Below are 20,780 nucleotides of genomic sequence, written 5' to 3' on the forward strand. Positions count from 1 at the left end.
TGCACGGGCGGATATCGGAGGGAGGGAAACTTTGAATACCTGTGCACTCCACTTGTTCTTCCTCTTCCTCGTCTCCAAAAAAAAAAAAAAAAAAAAAAAATTGAATCCTTAGGTCCTCCCCTGTCATTTCGAAAGGTTGCATGTAAACTCAAGTCATTTGTGTTTTTACTTTTTCATTTGCTCTTTTTTTCATTGCATGATTTCGCATTTCCTTACCTTCACAACCCGGAAAAATAAGATATATGCCAATCACTAATATGGGTTGGAGAAGAACTAAAGGAAAATAAAAACCTATTGAACACTGATGGAGTCTCTTTTAGTGAAGGGGTTAAAGTGAAATTTAAAACACATTTTAAAGGAGTCCTTTTTTCTGTCAAGCTACTTTCTCTGTACATTTTATTGGGAGTGATGTTTTATCAGAAATATTTTTAAATATTACCAGAAACTCATTATGAGTTTCTGATATTACTCATTACTGATAAAATAAAATAAAAATAAATTAGGCAATAGACTGTACCCCAACACAAACTAATTGTCTTTACGTCTTACTATAACACTGCTGCAAAGGATTGATTGTTTTAGAATGCGGCGAATAGTCTCTCTTTTTTCTTAGCCCGTAGAGCGAAACGCGCGAGACATCAAATGACCACGCGCAACGGAAGGCGCGAGACGGGAGAGGCGCTGCCCTCGTCATTTTAAAAAGCTGACTCACTAACACATGCACGTTTCGTTCCTCGCTTGTCTAATCCCTTCGATTCTGTAAACACTTGGAAACATCATAGCCATTATAATGATTATTATACCGTATCACTGGAAGGTATCACTTGAAGGAAGTATTGTTTTAACACCCATTTCCTCAAACACGGCGTCCGTTAACTCCCCTATCCTGCAAACCCTATCTAACACGACAGCAGACCATGAAGTTTGCCAGCTTACCATTCAGATTTTATACATGTGTATGATACATCGCTGCATCAAGTAAACTTGATAATGTCACGCATTGTTAATTTTCAAAAAGACAAAAAATGATTATAACTATCAAAAACGAATACAAAGAAACAAAGGGCTCCGGCTGTTCCGTAAAATTCATTCCTTTGTTTTTCAACGCCTACTGCCTAAGCCCTCTAAGCACTGTGGGATAAATGAATTAATTTAAGCAGGTAGGGAAGCGATGAAAACAGATACTCGGTGTCGAAATGATATTCTTTACAAGTTTACTTTTCGGCGAAACACAGGCTGAACGATATTAGAAGGTCACTTGTGTCGCAGATATTTGCTCCGGGGTCTTATATTACAAAAATGAGCGGGAAAAAGAATCAAAGTCCTCTTCGCTAACAGCGTCTCTACTCAACTAGAATGGGTGATTTATATCATAAAGCAGCCCGCGATAGCGTTCTTGAACTTTTAAAAACAGCTACAAAACGAGATGCAAATCGAAGGGATGAGGATGGAATGTCTCCCGTACACTATGCCGCAAGTTGTGGAAATGTTGAGGCTCTGAGACTGCTAGTCGGAAAGGGGTAAGCTAAGTTTTATGTAGATGATCTGAAATGAAGAGGAACAAAACCGCAAACGCATAAATTTTAAAGCTAAAAGCGAATATAAATTTGTCGTGTTGAATGAGCTTTTATAGCTGGGCTGAAAGAACGATCATCTTTAACGTAAAGTATTCTTAACTATTTTTTGTTTTGCAATACAGGATTAAGGGTAAATTAAAGCTCAAACTTGCATGCATGGCACCTGCCTACAAAAAACTGCACGGTGCGTTTTTAATTTGCTCTTCGTGTATTCAGCTTTATAAAGCTTACTTGCCAAGCTCATTCTATGTACGTGTAAATTATAGGTAAGATATATTTGATTATCCGTTTCTTACTGTCGCGGTTAAATTTTGTAAATAGGCTACGTAATTGCCTTTCCCATTCTAAAAGCATTAAATAATGGACTCGACGATTTTGACTGTGAAACAATTTTAAAAAATGTGACAAATGTAAGTGCTTATTTTAAACAAAATCCTGGAACAAGTCCTGATTTTTTTTTCAGGCTTCTAAATTGCGTTCACAACTGCGAGGATCATTCTTCACCTAATTTTCTCACGGTTGACAGTGCAATTTAACGTATTATGTACTTAAGATTACTTTTCAGTGAGACATGGGAAGTGTGAAGTAAGGCAGTAAAAATAAACAGGTTCGGTGAGTTAATTCGGGCCTCAATCAAGGGAAATGTTTTCAACCCCAATATTAACAACTTTCCAATCTTGTTTTGAAGAATTTTTAAAAACCGGCTTTGCGGAAATAGGTTAACTTAACTGAAAAAAATCAAAGGGGCGTGAAAACGCATACCAAATTTCACCTAATTTATAAAATAGCAGGAAGTCTTAACAGACCTGGAAGCAAAAAATATATATATGGTTTTTGCAATGATTTTTTACGAAAGTATAGATAAAATTGTTAAAACTTCATTCATACTTGGAAGATCGAATAAAATACCTTTGAACTTAACAGGACCTTTAAAACCTGCATTGACATTAGCTCATGTTAAGAAACCCTAGGCCATTAAATGCCATCATTGTTATCCATAAAGTTATCTATAGGCTTAAGTGATAGAATTTGGTATTTGAATTGCTGGCAATCCCAAGGTACTTATTAATAATTTACCAGTTAGAAAAAACTCTTTGGGCTTCAAGAATTTGCATAATGGCTCCTCTGTTTGATAGACTAACCTACGACAATAAATTCCATATGCCAATTTATTGAAGAGATGTTAAGAGGAGTTTATCTCTGGGGGATTACACTTACCCCACACCTTACTGACAGTGTATCCCAGAATACCCTGTCATTCATACTCCAGACACCCCTTTTTCAGGTCAAGTACCACAGAGCTGTGCTCTAGCAGCAGCTGGTAGTCCCTGGAGATTTCCTTTGCATTTGGATCACATGGAAATTGTTCGTCTCCACATTAATTGATTTAATATACTGGAACCCCTTGGATTTCAAAACTTTGGAGTTTTGATCCCTCTCTACAATAGAAAAATCAGACAGCCTTGAATACAAATTGTGTATTTAAGATGGACTCCCCATCAAAATGTTTGATCCACTACTGACACCTGTAAGAGTGGCATGGTGAAATTCAGGAGAACAGAGTATTCAAAACTATCAATTAAAATATCCAAGTTTTCAGTTATTTTCAGGGACTGATATTTCTTGACTGAAGTATTTTTGTGTTGATTACAGGGGCGATCCCAACAGACCTAGCCATGATGGTGCCACTGCAGTTCACATAGCTGCCAGTTGTGGACAACTCAACTGTCTTAGCTTCCTTACAAACTTTGGTGCAAATATCTGGGCTCTTGACAATGAAGGGCGTACCCCACTCGAGGAGGCTGCTCTCCATGGACACATGGAATGTGTGCGTCACTTGGATGGTCTAATTGCTATTCACATGATGCGCAATAGCAAAGAGGTAGAGAAACAAAGAAGACATGCCAAAAAGGATATGATGAAAAGGGTAAAGAAACAAGACAAGATTTTCCAGTCCAGGGAGAATGCATATGAAAAAAAGATTGCACAGGAAACAAGAGAAAGAAGCAAGTCAGAGATTAATGGTAGGAAAGGAACTTGGACTGGAAATGGTACCACAAAATCCCAATATCATACCGAGAAAGCATTCTCGGAATTAATTGGCAGTACCTCAGAATTGGACTTGTCTGATGGGAAGAGTGTCAAATCTTACTCATCTGGGACCTTTCAGTCTGGAACTAAAAGCTTAAGAATGATAGGTGCATTGCGGTCAAAATTCAACTCTTTGCGAAGCTCTGACAAAGAGCCAAGAATACTCCGTCAAAGGTCATTAGATGATTCTGGCCTGTTTGAGGATATGTCATCAAGGTCTCCATCACTCTTAGATCAGCTGGAACTTAAGGCAGCTGAGGACCAACAGGAGAATTTGGCATTAGATTCCACTGATCCTTATGAGGTTGACGAATCAGATGTTGCCTATGGTCATGTAGTGAAAAAATTTGACGATAAAGGCAATGTTACCACTCATGTTCATTATGTGCCAAAGAATTCTGTCAAGTTGAGGAATGGCAGCATTGCAAGCCGCACTAGCAACAGCAGTAGTCACTTGAGCTCATCTTTCAATGATATCCGAAGCTTAAAATCTAATGAACTTGAAGACACATATTCACAGTCAGACATGGGAGCTGAATCCACAGACTCTAAATCACTGGTCACCTTTATGGCTGCCCTCAATCTAGATCAGTTCTCAACCTTGCTGATCAATGAAAGCATTGATCTGAATACTTTGACATTATGTTCTGATGATGATTTAAAAGACATAGGGCTTCCTCTTGGCCCAAGAAGAAAATTACTTGATGCTGTCAAAAAAAGGAATGAGGCTTTGAATCACCCTGGACCAATGATTGACTCCAAGATATAATCTAAAAGTTCAGTGCAATATCCCATCTTTTAGCATAGGATATTCTAGACTTTTGGTAGGGGGCCATGTCATGTGGATATTACTGATTTAGGTCAAATTTCATGTGAGAGCACTTATAACAGTAATAATCTTTTTGTTTACTCTTAATCTGTATCCATCCTTTCAATCCATTGCGAACAGACAACAAGAAACAGCTTCAATGCCTAAATATAGTCTTTAATAACAAAACTGGGCCATTATTTTTTTTAATTCAATTGATGAGATTAGATTTTTTTTAGCTTTTGAAAAAAATGAGAAATATCCTGACATAGCCCCTTTCAAAATTTGAGTGTCAGTTTTCTCCTTTTGTCAGTTCAGGGAGGGTAGCTCCCTTGTGAAAGCTACGACTTGTCATCTTATTTAGAGCATCCTCTCTTGGAGACTAAGGAGCAGTCAGTTGGGTTGGGAGAAATGGAGTCACGAAAGTTTTCAAGCCTGGCTCTTCGGCTGATGCTTGAAAAGGTTCACCTTGGGAGCAACCCAACTGACTACCGCTTGGTCTCCAAGGAAGTATTTAAGGGTGTAGATGTTAATTGCAGATTTTGATGTTACTTAAGGTATTCAGAACAAAGCACCAACATTATTTTTTCAATTAGGCTGGTGCTCAAAGGAGTAATATTAGTGTGATGTCATTCAAAAATTGTAGACAGATCATGCAAATTCAATACAAATTTGGGTAGCTCTTTCAAAATAACTAAGAGCTGACTGTTTAAGAATCATGTAGGTACTTGTCAAGAGTCAACTGAATGTTAAACTTTTGCCAGGTTCAGATTGTTTGCCTTCAAAGCCCAGCTTTTGCAAGTTCCCCTTCTGTTGTCTTGCATGCTCCTTATCAAGAAGAGCTCCCAGCCCAAAAAATGTTGGTCAGCTGTAGATCAACAGTAAACTGACAGATCACTGGCAGGTTGCAGACAGTTGGCCAATACCAAACTTGAATGCAGAATATAGAACAACAAAGGCACATATTGATCGTGAAATTGTTATAACATACTTCTTCCGCCTGAACTATAGTAATCTTGCATTCAAGTCACAGGTTGGCTGGCTATAGATCACTTCCAATATTCCAGATAATGCGGTCAACTGTAAGTGTAAGCCAGAGACAGTCAATTCACTGAGGATGGCATGTACTGTGGACTGGTCTCAGCTTAACTTGTCTGTTTTGTCCAACTTAAAAATTTTTAAAAAATTGAGCACCATTCTAAGTCAGATAGAAGACTCTATAAATATTAAAAACAAAATCAGAAAAATATAGTACCACAAATGAAGGATAAATACAAGATGGTTTGCAGAATATTCAATTTGTGTTCAGCAAGTGCAACACACTGTAAGCAGTTGACAAGGGTACCAGGTACTGACAGAGTTCTTTTTAGAACCCATCTACCTTATCTTGAGAATAACCCACTAAACTAACTTTACATGGTTCAACAAATTGGTTTCTTGAGAAATCAAGGAAAAAGAATCAGGGGCAAATTACTACCAAGTAAAAGCAATGTCAAAATGAATGCTATCTACAGTTAGTGGATCAGCTGAGCTATGTTATCCATGCAAAATGAAAACAATCCAAGCATAGTCAAATCCATGGGAACACCATTAATATTGAGGTTTCTCTTGTCTTTGTAAGTTAAATGGGTTGGTTGATTGTTTTTTTTTTCAATGCAGTTGAGAATAAACTGAAGCTAGACAAACTAGTTATTTTATTATTAGAAGAAACACACTCATAGGAACCGCTACAAGGCCTTAAAAAAACTGAAAATAAGTTATAATGCATTTACTTCTTTTGAGAACTTGGTCCCTGAATAGAATATTAAAACTACTCGGCTTGATTTCTTCCGAAATGGAAACCTAAAAACCTGTATCAAAACCAAATAATGGTTAATTGAATCTTGGGCAATTGCTACAAGTTTACAATAAATAATCTTGAAAATTAATGTTTTCATAAAAGATTCATTGTCATTGGTTGGCACTTGTCATTGTAAATTGAATTCTACTCCTTTTTCTTAATTTTAACTTGTGTAATCCCCATCCTTTTACATACTTGCTGTCAGAGAAATATACACCTATCAGGCAGAGGATTCCTGTATACTGTCCATTATTTTATAGGAGATAATATTATCACTCACACTCATCCTAAGAACGACAGCACATTTAATTTGTATGTTGCTGTAAAATTATCTACCGGTAAAATGGATTTTATTACTTTTACAATGTCACTTACGCTCAGAATGAGTCCATTTAATTTCTATTTCCTGCTTTCTTGTTAAGTCCTCTTTAGAGCCAATACTTTTGCTCTGTATTTTCCAAAGAAGTCATCTCCGTTGATATAGCACCCTTGCATGGACCGCTTTCCGGTAAATGATGACCTTCCATGGAGAACCCGCCAGTTACCCATAATCAGCAACAAACCAGGAACCAACTTGAACCAGAACTGATTCTCAGGGGCGCATGTGATAGCACTGTATGCTCTTAAAGCCTTGTAAAACTGAGTAACTTCATCATATTTCAACCAATCCATGACATCCATATCGTAATTATTAAACCTTATCTGGGACAAAGAGCCATCAAATGGATCTATTTCAATGATTGGCCCATGTGCTTTCAAATGAAGGTCTTCATCCTTGTAGTGAAAGCGGGCAATCGTGGATGACAGGATTTCAAAGGACGCCTTGTCTTCTTGTCTCAGCTTTTCTGCTGCGAAGAAACCATCCACCAGCAAATTCAGTCCGCCTGTTCCTTCATGCCCAACACAATGCAACAACTGAAGTCCAGCAGGGTGGGAGAAATAGGTGCTATCGACGTGTCCACGGAGGTAATCTGAAGTGTATGCAGTGTCTGCATGTTCCATCACCTCATTTGAAAATTCCCACATTTTGCCATAGTGTGTTTCCTTGACAAAACCACCTAACAGTTTAGACACATTTTCTACAGCATCAACAGTGGTGGGTGTATCCTCTACAAATGCAAAGCCATACTTAACAATCCGAAAAAAGAGTGTATTGAGCTCATCATCGTCAGAAGTGATCTTGCCATATTGAAGAGGACAAGGTAGGTTAGTTTCAATGCTGTTTTTGTCCCACAAGAAATGCTTTTGCTTCTGTTCTGCTTGTCTGGTTACCGCAAAGGCACCTTGCTTCCCATAGCAATTCTGTTTTAACCATTCAGCATCAAAATCGGTTTCATGACTGTCTGGCCATTTGATTGACAAGCTGTTAGGACCATTCAAGGACACATCAAAAGGTTTAATGTCAAGGGGTATATCCACTATATTAAACTCTTTCTGATGTGTGGTAGAATTATAACACTGAGGACACCGGCAATGATCTCGCAGCCAGATGTGGTGAAAATCAGCAGTGCTTCCATCTGTCCAACTGACAGACACAGAATCATTGTTAGTAGTTATTGCAGAGATCCTATGGCCAGGGGACACAGCAGATGATGCATGTCTGATTTGAGTCAACTTCCTGCTGATAAAAGGTAAATCAAATATGCCGTCAGTCTTCATTCACACTAAATAAAATACAGTTCCATTAGTGACCGTCTAAAATGCAAAGATTTAGTATCACTTAAACCAGGGACTTTAAAATACTGGTAAGATCATGTTGCCTGTGATGCAGTATTTTCAGTGACATTAAGCCATTGGCCTGGTCTTCTTCATGGCAGGAGTATTTTGCAGAATGATAAACACCAAATGCTGAATGCAGGACGCTGAATACCGTAAAATTCCGAAAATAAGCCTCGGGGCTTATATTTTTCAAAGGCCCTTTTTGAGGGGCTTATTTTTGGAGGGGCTTATCTACCGAGGGAAATTTGCGTTTCAAAATCAACTGGGCTAGCCTTATAAATGGAAGGAAATTTACCGTTTTGGCCTTGTTTTACTTTGTCTTGAGGGCAATTTCCAAGTACAAGCCCCCTGGGGGGCTTATATTTGGAGGGGCGATTTAAAGGAGGGTTTTTTGAGTTACGAGTTTGGGGGGCTTATATTTGGAGGGGCTTATATATGCAGGGGCTTATTTTGGGAATTTTACGGTAACTCCGAAGTTTAGTGATTAGAAGGAGGTGGGGGGGGGGGGGGGGGGGACGATGGGCACGCTTGGAATTGACTGAGCAGAACATAAGCGCTAATATCCCCGAGAAAAAAATACATGTACAGTGAAAATATATGTACATTCTGATTAAAAAAAAAAAAAAATTAAGTATAAACATGCTTGTAACATTCTATGTTGAATACAATTAAGTAAAAATTAAAAATAATCAGTCTAGCTAGTTTACAAAGTCCAGGCATTTTTCTAAGATAGGTTATGCTTGGTTACGCAAGTGGTAGCTTGCTCAACTTACCTCCCAAAGCAAGCAGTCCAGTTTAATAGATTTCTTGGTTTGTAGTAGAATCCACTCTTTGAAAGGCTACTAATAACTCGCAGAAAGGGCATTATTTTACAGGTACTAAGGAGTTAAATTAAGGAGCTGTACTTCAGTAAAATCACTTACACGAGAACGTCTCGTCCCATAGTTCCCGTGGGTGGTACCCTAATAAAAAGGAACAATGTGGAAACGCATGCTCGGTAGAACTTGAACTTGTAGCTTGGTAACCTCTCTTTGCTTCGTTCGTCTTTTGGAGATGAAAACATGGCGATAGTTGTGGCAATGGTCTTGCGAGACTGATGTGATTTTTCCAGCTTGTTACTTGTGAAAAAAAGATTTAAAAGCAACGCATGGTTAGAAATAATGGATGAAAGAGAAAGGGAAGATTTTGAAGGAGGAAACGAACCTTGGGGCTTTACAAATTGGGAGAAACAATGCATTGAAGACCTCGAGTCGCAAGAAGATGTCGACGAGAGATCAACATTTGAAAAAGAGCAGGCTTTGCAGCGGTTAAGAAATTTGTTTCAGAACGCAGCAACAGCTTGTGCTCAGCTTTATAAAGGTAAGCAGTTTTCTTTTACTTATCTTTTAGCCGTTTCATTTTCGTGAAGTTTACTGCGTCAACACATAGTTTTAAAATCGAATGTGAATCTTGTACATGTATATTGTTTCTTTCAGAACGACACACTCGTAATCAAACCAGTGATCGCTTATGGAGCCCGTTTCAAGATACGGCAAACACGATAACGCTTCTCTACAAAGGTGCTTTGAACGTTCATTAAGTGACTATAACGTAAAAATGTCTAGCACTTCCAACCATAGCGAAACAAGGCATTTTGCGCATGCATGGGCGGTCCTCTCTGCGCAATTTCCCTTTTACAACAATATAAAAGCATATTAATTTGACTACAAATCTTGAATATACAAATTCCGTGTTTTGTATGAGATTTCTTGATCTTTTTTGTTCCTCATTCTTCGCCAATAGCTCTATTCTTAGTTCGTCTTCAATCCGAAGGAGACCTTCAGTGATTTGGTTTTCCCATAATCGAGTCGCAAGTTCGTCTCCTTTTAGTCAAATTTACAATCCCTTTGCATTAATGTTTAAGGAAGCAAGTTATTAATCTGAAATTGTGCGATTATGATGTAATTTATTTGCTATGAGCACATGACCTTTGTATTAACGGTGGACACTTTGTGCAGCGCTTGTTCTAATGAATGATGTAACTTTAATGCGTTGCGTCGATAATCAATTAACTTAATGTTGTAAAGATATGGATACATGGGAAGCATATGTTTTTATAGGGTTTTGTCATTGTAATTAAATCTGTGTTTCTTTTCCTTTTTCGTTGGCTGTTAGTCAGGCATTAATGTGACTTAACAAAACATCATTAGGTTGGAAAATGGGATATAAATTGGTTGGCATTTTATTTGTTTCTGGGAAACAAAGTTTTGTTTAAATTGTCAGATCTTTCAGTCCATTGCCCTTTCCATTTAGATATACAGCAAGATGTCTATTGAGCAGACACTCACAAAATCCTTGTTAGTTTTTGCTAATGTAATTTATTGCTGGTTTGCAAGTCACAAAATCAGAATTCAAAGTAAAGCACTGTCAATTCTGCAGTGAGATGTTAGAGGAGCTGAACACTCACATCCTGATTTGGCTTTAAGTTTTCTTATTAAGCACATGTAATTGTCAAACTTTTGCTTGATGCAACATTAAATTGGCGACAAGAATACTGTCACTGAGCAACATTGAATCCCGTGAGAATAAACCTTAGTTTATTTAGGGTTTCTGTGACATTGCTTATGGTATATTTTTTTCTTGCAGATGGAGCTGATTCTTACAAGCGTGGCATGGAACTGGGATTTCAGTCTGGTTACCAAAAGCGTAGCAGAGATGTTCTTTCTTGGGCAAAGAAGAAAAAGAAAATTATTCTTCGTGAGGAACTGTTGTCTTATTTGGCAGGCCGCTCTCCTCCCAGACGGTCTCACGATGCAAGACAAACTGTGACTGCAACAACTTTAGGATCAAATTCAATGGTTTTGCCCTCTGAAATAGACTCTGATAGTGTTGAAACTGGTGTGCAGTGCTATGGTTCACCTTTTGATTCTATTGCTGTTCGACCAGAGATCAATGCAAATTCTTTTTTTGCTGCCAGTGGAGGCCTAGGTTCTTATCACAGTCCTCGTCGCAGGAGTCATTCAGATGCAAACTTTGGCGACACTGAAGCAAGGGAGGGGAGAAAGCGGTCTGCATGTTCAGCCGACATTGTTATGGAGTCACCATCACACAAACGTAATCGTTATTTCTGAAGAGAGTGATATATGACCTTGTTATGTTGAAAACTATGATAATTATACGTTTGCAAGGTTAACAAAACATAAAATACTGTAATTTTCAAGCTATGTGGTTGAGGTTCTGGATCATAAAGCTTTTGATGTGTGATCTTACAGAGCACTACAGCTGCATGAGGACTCATAAAAGCTTTAGGTGTGCATGTAATTAGTTGATTTATTTTGAATTGTTTACTACTTGAGATGGAAATGATATGAATAACTAGTAAATATGTTTAAACTTTATTGCTAACCTATTGTTTTGATCTTTCTGTGCCTGTGGTTTGGAAGAATCCTCAGTATCACACAACCCCACACAAGAGCCAAGTTATTTGGAGATTGTTTTCCTCCCTGCTTTATCCTCAGTCCCTTATTTTCGGATGTGTTAGTTAATGATGCTAGAAATATGTGTCTCACAAACCCTTGTGATACTTGGTGTGGCACTCAAGTTAGACCAGCCACAGATATCCTGTTGTGAATCCTTCGTCTTTCTCTCTTGTCTCCTTTTCTCTTGTTTCATTGTCGTATTTGATTCTGTAATACATTTTTCAAAGCTTAGCAGGGTGCGAAGAAAATCATTTTTACAGCTTGCCATTCGGACAAGCAGAAGCTAGCATTTACTAGCCCAGACATCATTTCAACTAGCCCCAAAAGCTTTTTGATGAGCAGAATTTATTTCACAGTTCTTCTGTTATTCAAATTCCTCAAAAAACATCACTTGCCCGTCGCCCGATAGCAAAATCCACTAGCCCTGGGCTATCGGACACTACTTTCTTTGCACCCTGCTTAGTTAGCATTATTTTGGTCTCGGACATTCAGTTCAGTTCAGTTTATTTTGCAAAAATGCGAATTTGCATGCAAATTCAACTCTCCATAGATGTACAGAGCTTTGATCCATTAGTGGGAAAAGGGCCAAGTATATTGTGGCTTGCCTTGGTGTATCATCAATTCAAAGATAGATATTAGGCGAAAAAGCAAGGTTTTTATGGTAAAAAGCCCAACTGAAACTTGTAAACACATAACCAGCAACAGAAGCAAACTCGTTCGCAAAGTGAGACACACTGACAAATCTTTGTCCTCAAGTTTTGATCTTAGTAATTGTAAACTTCGAGTCCAAATTGCTTCAATATTCCCTGTAAAATACTTCTGCCAGAGAGATTCATTGCCAAAAGCATTTCCTTGATCACCAAAATGGCCAAAAACCACAGACCAAGTATGTTTCTTGATGACATTATTGTGGACACCACCAGATTTATCAAAACATGTACAGTAAACTCTCTCTAAGATAGACACCTTTGGGACCAGCACTAAGTGTCCATCTTATAGAGAGTCAAATAAAAGGAGTAAAGAAAGGCAGGGACCAACACTAACAGTCCGTTTTACAGAGATGTCCATCTAATACAGGTGTCCGTTAAGAGAGAGTCGACTGTATAGGGTGAATTTGTCGGTTCCTTCAATGATCCCAAAGAAACATACCCACAGAAATATGTGTGGGCCACCCTAGTTTGCAGGCTGCTATGATCTACATGCTGCATGCGCAATGAATTTATGAACCTTGGCTTCTTGAGGGATGGTTGCAACATGCTAGGCAACAAGTTGCTGTAACATGTCACAACAACAGATCACTCTGTATAAAGGTTGGGCAACTAGTTGAAGAAACAAGCGATTTGTCACTGCAACATGTAGCCGCAACATGTTGCCACAACCTTTTGCCTAGGGTGTACCGACCTTAAGTAGAAGGGAGCACAGCACTCCTGCACATGCTCTGTGCTTCTTCGAATCATCCCCCACCCTTGCTTTGCTTGCCATTTGGAAGGAATGGGGCAATGCAGCCCCTTGCCGTTTTTCATGCTCATATATCTCTCTGGGCCGTCCCCACAATCTGAACGCCTGGAACAGGCTAATGAAAAGCATGTAAAAAGTGCAAGCAGTCAGGGTTGCGTAAGAGTGACACCAGTCCCACCTCCTAGCACCCAGCTCTGTTTTTTCTTCTAATAATAGTAAGAATGACATGGTTGGAACAGGCTTAGACACTGTGCAGTCATTCTGAAGTCCCAGAAATTTGCCATATTATAGTTAGGTCAGGTTTACAGTCACTGGTAAGAGAGATGGTTCACAAAATCTCTGAACTAAATTTTAATAACAAATTTATTTAACTGTACAATTCATCAAACTTCAATTTCCACAGTTCCTCCAGCTGCCTCCAAAACCTTCTTGATTTCTTCAGCTTCCTCTTTGCTTGCTTTCTCCTTCACATTTTGAGGAAGTTCTTCCACAAATTTCTTAGCCTAAAATTTATTGACAGATTGTTAACAAAATTGGCATAAAAAAAATTTCATCTTTAGACCTCCCTTAATTAATACTTAAATTTTAGCAAGAAACAATAGGATGTTTATCTTTAGCAGCCGGAATGTCTACAGGTGCAAGAAATTTAATTGGAAGAGTTTTTTTCCAGATTAAATATTGAGTAAACATTGATTTCAGAGAATAACACTGAAGTTCCTCAATGTTTCTGGTGCACATGTTTTCTTGGTAAATAGGGATGTCATGCATTGGGCAAAGTGAAAATGGCTTAGAATGCGGTTTAGTTAAACTTTAGCTAAACTCCATTTAAATAACAGGTCCAAAGAAACCAGGAAATAACTCCTTAAAATAAAGTATGGTAGAAACCCACCTCACGGCCATCTCATTATTTTTACGATGAATACAGATGTATATAACACTCCGCAATAAATTATGTGAAATAGAAACTTCTTCTCTCTTGTGAATATTGTTTGCATAATTTTCACTTCCTTTTGAATTTGACATTTACATTTACACCTCACAGCCACCTCATTATTTTTATGATGAATACAGATGTATAACACTCTGCAATAAATTGAGTGGAAGAGAAACTTCTTCTCTCTTGTGAATATTGTTTGCATAATTTTCACTTCCTTTTGAAATAGACATTTACAGGGTAGGAAAATTATCCATTTCACTAATAAACTGCTATGAGAGACATTCCTTTATGGGCATCATACTTCAAAGGCAAAATTTGTATTGCAATATTTATAAAACTATTTTTGTATTTCTACTCTGATACTTAGCAGAAACCAAGTGAAAATGTGAAGTCTCAGGGTTTTTTTATTCCAGCATTTATGGGAAAAAGAATTTCCATGGAAAAAGTATGATGAAGATGACAAAACTACAATAACAGTGTTTGCTGTACTTGTAAAAAAACTTACTTGGACCAAGTTAAGACCTTGAACAAGATTCTTGATCTCTTTTATAAGCTTGACTTTGCTTGCAGCATCAAACTGTGTCAATTTGACTGTAAACTCTGTTGGTTCTGCTTTTGCTGGTTCTGCTTCTGTTTCCTAAAAAATAAAACCATTATTTGTTTAGTAAAGTGGGCACATATTGAATCAAAACCTTTAACCCATTCGCCCCTAAACCACCCATAACTGCCTGTGAGGATCCAGGTCCCTTCTACCAGTGATTATGTCCCGCTTTATTTCTTTAGTATTTTCTTCAAATACAAGGTGTATTTTTGACTAAAATAACATGAGCTGCTTAATATGGACACCCCATTACAACAGACTCTTTCTATGACAGGGTTTGACTGTGCCCAAGTCTTGTTGTGGATGGCATTTTTCACATTTTAGCATTCTCTGTTCGGGGACCACTTATTCCAAATAATCTATGCCATTTAATTAAAATAACTGTGTCTCTGTAGACTGTCTAGTGATAAATAAAAACAGTGGCTCACCGGAGCAGCAGCTGGAGACATAGGCATTGCACCCATCATTGGCATCATCGGTGCAGCTTCAATTTTTAATGTTGTCTAACGTGAAGAAAAATAGTAGTAACAATAACAATGATAATTTATTACTTATAAGGCACAAATTAGCAAATGAATATGATCAAATGCGCACTTACACTCATACAGAGTTCATAGTCTTTTGAGCTCTTCAAATTCCATGACTTTTCAAGACGTTTTCGATGACCTTAGGTTTAGCTATCATGTTTGAAAATTTTCAAAACTCTCTTTGTTTTAGCATATTTTTTGACCTTAAAAAGTTTAACAAAAACAAATTCTGGTATCCACCAAAATGCGTGTCATTCACGCTGTTTAATTACTCTTCTTTGTCTAACATTATCTTGCTTTATCATCTGCAGTAACTAATCTGCACAAACCATGTTATATCTAACCAATCTGTGTACAAACTATAAAATAAACAAGCAAAGTTATATAACATAGTCCCAAAATAAATTCAAAAACCTAAAAAACTGATAAGAAACATATAAAATTGTAATAAAATATGAATAAAAACTAAATCTAACAAATGCTTTCTTGAACAATGATTTACATCTAAACTTGCTTCTTTGAAAAGATCATAAGCCAGGCTAATAATTGCTCTTATTTCAGAGGGTAATGTATTCCATAATCTAGGAGCTGCTACTTGGAACGATTTATCTCCAAGAATGAGCTTCATTCTTTTTTTACATGGGTTAGGACAGTTGTTGAAGCTTTGCAAGGCTGTGTTCAAAGAAAAATTGAAGGGAGCCCTATTCCCTGAGCCTGTGTAATCCAGAATTTTCCAGCATAGGATTTCTATGAGAAAACGAAGATATCCTATTATTGCCAAAGAGCAAAAGTAAGGTGCCAGGGCCCACTGGCTGCTGCTAGAGCACAGCCCTTAAAGCAGATTATGTTCAGTCCCATAGAAACATACTCAGGGTCTAAAGTTGGATTTCCCCTGCCGCATAACTTTTATATGTGTATGCACACAAATTTTATACACTTGAATAGAATAGAGGCAATTATGTATGTAGGGTGCAAAGTTTACAGTCTTCAAGTCATCAGAAATGACCACATTTTAATAGTGACAACCAAATTGTAGGACATAGTTGGCCATTGGAGGGTTGCAATTTAAGCTGCAAACATCTTAAAGATATGATCAGTTTTTAAAGACCTTTAAAAGAACCCAAAACAATAATCTCTGGCTGAGAATTTTGCTCAAGAAATAGTACAGTGTAATAACCAGTCCATTACATACATACATACTTTATTGGCTCGTCCCCACGGGGCTTTTCAGAGTCAATTTTACATTACAAAATTATAAACCAAGTACATGACAATAAGAATATAACAATGATAAAAGAAGACAAAGGTCAATAAAATTAATTAAATTAATTAAATAAAGCAGTCATTAAGAAGCTTTTGCCTGAGTAAACACTTGAATTCCGTCACGGATGGGCTAAGTTTGAGCGCAGGCTGCAACTCATTCCAGAGAGAGGTTGCTCTATATTGAAAGGTCCTTTGGCCGCTGGCAGTGCGGAAGAGTGGTATGTTCAAAAGTTGAGAATTTCTCGTATTCCTTGTCGAGACGGCGGATCTTCCAACGAGCTTTGATGTCAAATACTCCGGAGCACAACTCGTCATGCACTTAAAAACCAGAACAGCAAAACGAAAATAAAGTTGTTGCCTGATTGGTAGCCAGCGCAAGTCTTTTAGCAAAGGAGTTATGTGATCGAATTTTTTAGCGCCGCTCAAAATACGACAAGCGAAATTCTGTACTGCTTGGAGCTTGTCCAGATTAGTTTGAGTAGTATTGCTCCAAACAGAAGAGCAATAGGATAATTTACTAAAAACTAAGGCATTTATAATAATAATTAGCGCGTGTTTATTAAAAATATGCTTAACGCGGTTAATTTGACCCAAACGTGACATGCATGAGGATACAGTAGAAACAATATGCTCATTATATGTTAAGTTAGAGTCCAGTGTGACACCAAGGTCTCTTGCAGCCTTAACAGGCTCGAGTTCCTTCCCCAATAGAAATAGCCTAAAGTCGCTAACCTTAGCAGTCATTTGCCGGCTGCCGAATATCACTAGTTTTGTTTTATCTGGGTTGAGTAAAAGCTGATTATCAAAGCACCAATTCCTAATGCTTAACAAGTCCTTGTTCATTTTTTCTATCGTTTCGTGCTGATCGCGGAGTTGAAATGACATGAGAAGTTTGGTATCGGCGACGTAACACTGCGATGTACAATTTTCTGGCACAGAAGGGAGATCATTAACGTAGATGTTAAAGAGTAATGGGCCAAGGATGCTCCCTTGTGGAACGCCAGAACTAACAGGTAGTTTGGTCGACAGAGTTGTATTTATTCGCACAAATTGGTATCGCGAGGTTAAATAGCTTCCGAGCCATTTTATCGCAGGTCTGGACGCACCAATGTCCTGTAACTTAGCGAGGAGTATTTGATGGTCAATACTGTCGAAAGCTTTGCTTAGATCAAGGAGGACAACTGCAGTCAGTTTCTTTTTGTCAATGGCATTTAGGATTTCGTCAGTTGTTTGAATGACAGATGTTTCCGTTGAATGCCACTGTTTATTTCCGCTTTGTTTGGATGATAAACGGCCTCTCGAAAGTAGATATGACGTAAGTTGATTGTGAGCGACACGTTCACAGACTTTAGAAAGGACAGGGAGTAATGAAATCGGTCTATTATTGTTTGGAATATCGTGGTCTCCAGCCTTGAGTATCGGTGTCACTTCAGCTGTTTTCCAGGCCAAAGAGAAGGTGTCAAACTCAAAGGTAGCATTAATAATAGACGTTAACGATGGCAAGATAGCAGGCAAACAATCTTTGATCACATGGATTGGGATTTTATCAATCCCAGGGGCCTTACCACTGGCCATTGATGTGACAATTTTTTGTACCTGTTCGCACTTCACTGCGTTGAAGGTGAACTGCTCTGACAATGGGTAGATTCTCGGAATAAATGAACATTGATTAAGAGTATAATTCGATTCCTCTGCCAATTTAGTAATTCTATTGATGGTACTCTTTCCTACAGAGGAAAAGAAATTATTAAATTCATCAGCAACAATTTTGTCATCTTTGGAATAATTCCTTTGAGAAGCGGACTTCTTGGGTATGCACAAGCGGATTGCTCTCCAGAGGCAATTAGAGTTGTTTTTGTTGTTTACAACTTGCTCCGCGATGAATATTTTCTCAGCCGTCCTTATTTCATGTTTGACTTCGCGACAAAGGTTTTTGTATTCAGACCAAGCATGTGGATCTTTGTTTTTTTGGGCTACCTTCTTCCAATGATCTCTAAGTCTCATAAGGTCCCGAATTTCGCATGTTACAAAAGGGTTGGGACGTCCACGAATTTTGACTGTTTTGATGGGTGCATGTTCGTCTAATACATTGTTGAATAATAGGTTAAACGCGTTCAATTTATCTTCAGGATCATCAAAAACGTCCAAAACGGACCAGGGTACTTGCGAAACGTCAACAAGAAATTGATCGGGCCGGTAATGTTTGAAGCACCTTGTTGTAATATAAGTTGGCTTTTGACGTTGATTTTTCAAGCGGAGTGTAGCGCAAACAATATCGTGATCGCTTATTGAGCACGGTTTCACGATTGTTTCCCGGACTTGTTGCTCGTTTGAGGACAAAATAACATCTATAAGTGTTTCAGTGGAAGGAGTCACTCGAGTTGGTGTTTTAACCATCTGAGATAGATTATACAAGCGACAAAAATCAAGTAGAGCTCTGGAGTCAGGGTTTTCAAGATTTAAAAGGTTACAGTTTAAATCCCCTAAAATGTATATTGTTTTGTTGTGTAAAGAAGCAGCAATAAAGCTAGGAGTCAAATCAGTATCAAAGCATCTCACTGGTACATCAGGCGGCCTGTAAGCAGTACAGATAACTAGAGAGCGAAGGTTGCGTACTTGGACCTTAATCCATAGCTGGTGGAAACCAGCAACCGATATACCAGAAATATCCCAAAGAACTTCAGTCTTGTAGCTCTGTAGAATATAAACACAAACGCCACCACCTTTCTTGTCCTGTCTGTCGACACGATATAAATCATATCCTGGTATTTCTAGCTCCAAGTTCGTGACGGAATTATCCAGCCATGATTCAGAGATAGTTAAAATGTCAAACTTGTTTTCGAGCACTGTCTGTTTGACTTGGATAAAGTGATCTCGGCATTTCAACGACCGAACGTTTAAATGAGCCATTTGATGTAAGATTCAGAAACACACTGAAGATTCACAACTTCCATTCATTGCAAACAAGAAAACTCAGACAGGGCCAAACTCCTAACAATCCTTAAATTCGATAATATATATAAATTAAAAATATGTTGCTTTATACATACAATGAGAAATGAGACTGATAGCATTCCAGATATTTTCCTTGATGTCCTGACTCCAGCATCGCGTACACACAATCATAATACAAGATTTGTCAGTAATCTGAACTATTTTAGGCCAAGAGTATCCATCAACTTAGGTAAAACGTCGTTTAAATTCTCCGCTCCAAAAATCTGGGAGACTGTACCGCCTGGTCTCAAGTGTCTGCCATATCATAAGTTTAAGAAAGAATGGAAGTCCTGTCTTCTAACCAACCAAATCTGACCTTGCTTATATGTTCTATCACTGATATTATTTGAGATTTTATTCCTCTCTTTACTGCTGCCAATTATTTCAATATGACGGTGTCCAACAAGAAAGCTCTTGCTACTTTGGACACCGTACACAAATGAACTTAATGTCTTTCAGTTAATTATTATTTGTCAGCTACTTTATTTTCCTACCTACATACACTTATGTAAATATCTTATATAGTGTGAATAAAGAATTGAATTGAATTGGGCAATAAGCCCTATAGACCCATAGCAAAACTCATGGATTCAAAATTTTCAGCTACACTGTACAGAGAAAAACTGGTCAATTTTGGGGTAGTGTAAAATGCAGACTGCAGACTGACTTTCAGGGTTAGAAAACAATGGGACTATTACTGTCATGTTCTCATTTGCACGGTGAAAACAATAGTCCGCAATCTGCGTTTTACACTGAATGTGGCTAGGTGACTGGGTTTCACCTTGGATACCTTGATATGAAGAGGCTTTTTATAATAATAACCACCCTACATTACATTTATTGACATGTAAGCACACTTAAGGTTTTCTAAATACTTTTTGACTGATTTTAAAGGCTATTTAAGGTTAGTTAAAAATCATTTAAAGATTGTTCTCGCAAAATTTGAGATTATTTGGTAAGATTTTCATATAACTCCATGCATTTATTACGCATGCAATAATTTCACACTTTTTCTCACAAATAGTTGATATGAATAAAGTCGAAGACTGTATGCATAATTAATGTATGGGGTTATACGCAAATCTTACGAATTATTTACATAAATTATCATCACCTTGAGTAGCTCATTTAAGTCAGCAACTTCTATAAGTGTAAGTTTTGATATTTCATCTACAATAGACTTGATTTTGTCTGGGTACTCCTTGACAGCATCGTCTGGCCGAGGCTGTGCTAGGGTGGAATCGTAACGTGTGCATCCACCGAACCGCCATCTTTGAAGAGAAACACACCATGTACATCTGGAAATTAAAAAAGTCACTTACATGATTAGAGAGTGCTGGATATTTTAATTGAATGCTAGGGAAGTGGATCGTACCTCAGACTGCTGTATGGTTGAGAAGTGGTCGATTTGAAAGGTCTCAAAAGTCGCAGTGCTCTGATGCCGGTCCTCGCAGCCATTTTGAATATCCCAGAATGCATCAAGAAAGTGGTGGATTTTAAAGTGGCG

General features: G+C 37.9%; 4 protein-coding genes across 4 annotated transcripts; 2 read left to right on the forward strand and 2 right to left on the reverse strand.

The window, feature by feature from the left end:
- The first annotated feature begins 1,158 nt into the window (after positions 1–1,158).
- On the forward strand, positions 1,159–4,534 carry LOC140940828 (pre-mRNA splicing regulator USH1G-like). Its single transcript, XM_073389787.1, has 2 exons — positions 1,159–1,520; positions 3,231–4,534. The coding sequence occupies exons 1-2, from the start codon at positions 1,357–1,359 to the stop codon at positions 4,435–4,437; spliced, it is 1,371 nt and encodes a 456-aa protein (XP_073245888.1). The 5' UTR covers positions 1,159–1,356; the 3' UTR covers positions 4,438–4,534.
- Positions 4,535–4,748: 214 nt separating this feature from the next.
- Positions 4,749–7,975, reverse strand: LOC140941866 (trimethyllysine dioxygenase, mitochondrial-like). The gene has a single exon (XM_073390874.1). The coding sequence runs from the start codon at positions 7,973–7,975 to the stop codon at positions 6,734–6,736; it is 1,242 nt and encodes a 413-aa protein (XP_073246975.1). The 3' UTR covers positions 4,749–6,733.
- A 1,104-nt stretch (positions 7,976–9,079) lies between these two features.
- Positions 9,080–11,412, forward strand: LOC140941413 (HUWE1-associated protein modifying stress responses-like). The gene is made up of 3 exons (XM_073390414.1): positions 9,080–9,394; positions 9,511–9,594; positions 10,661–11,412. Exons 1-3 carry the CDS (start codon positions 9,196–9,198, stop codon positions 11,143–11,145), a joined length of 768 nt encoding a protein of 255 aa, XP_073246515.1. The 5' UTR covers positions 9,080–9,195; the 3' UTR covers positions 11,146–11,412.
- A 1,875-nt stretch (positions 11,413–13,287) lies between these two features.
- On the reverse strand, positions 13,288–20,758 carry LOC140941559 (large ribosomal subunit protein bL12m-like). The gene is made up of 5 exons (XM_073390583.1): positions 20,649–20,758; positions 20,388–20,571; positions 14,918–14,992; positions 14,394–14,525; positions 13,288–13,454 (listed from the first exon to the last, which is right to left on the reverse strand). The coding sequence occupies exons 1-5, from the start codon at positions 20,750–20,752 to the stop codon at positions 13,335–13,337; spliced, it is 615 nt and encodes a 204-aa protein (XP_073246684.1). The 5' UTR covers positions 20,753–20,758; the 3' UTR covers positions 13,288–13,334.
- Positions 20,759–20,780: the final 22 nt, after the last annotated feature.

This window comes from Porites lutea, chromosome 6 (genome assembly GCF_958299795.1).
Source record: "Porites lutea chromosome 6, jaPorLute2.1, whole genome shotgun sequence".
Classification (NCBI taxonomy): domain Eukaryota; kingdom Metazoa; phylum Cnidaria; class Anthozoa; order Scleractinia; family Poritidae; genus Porites; species Porites lutea.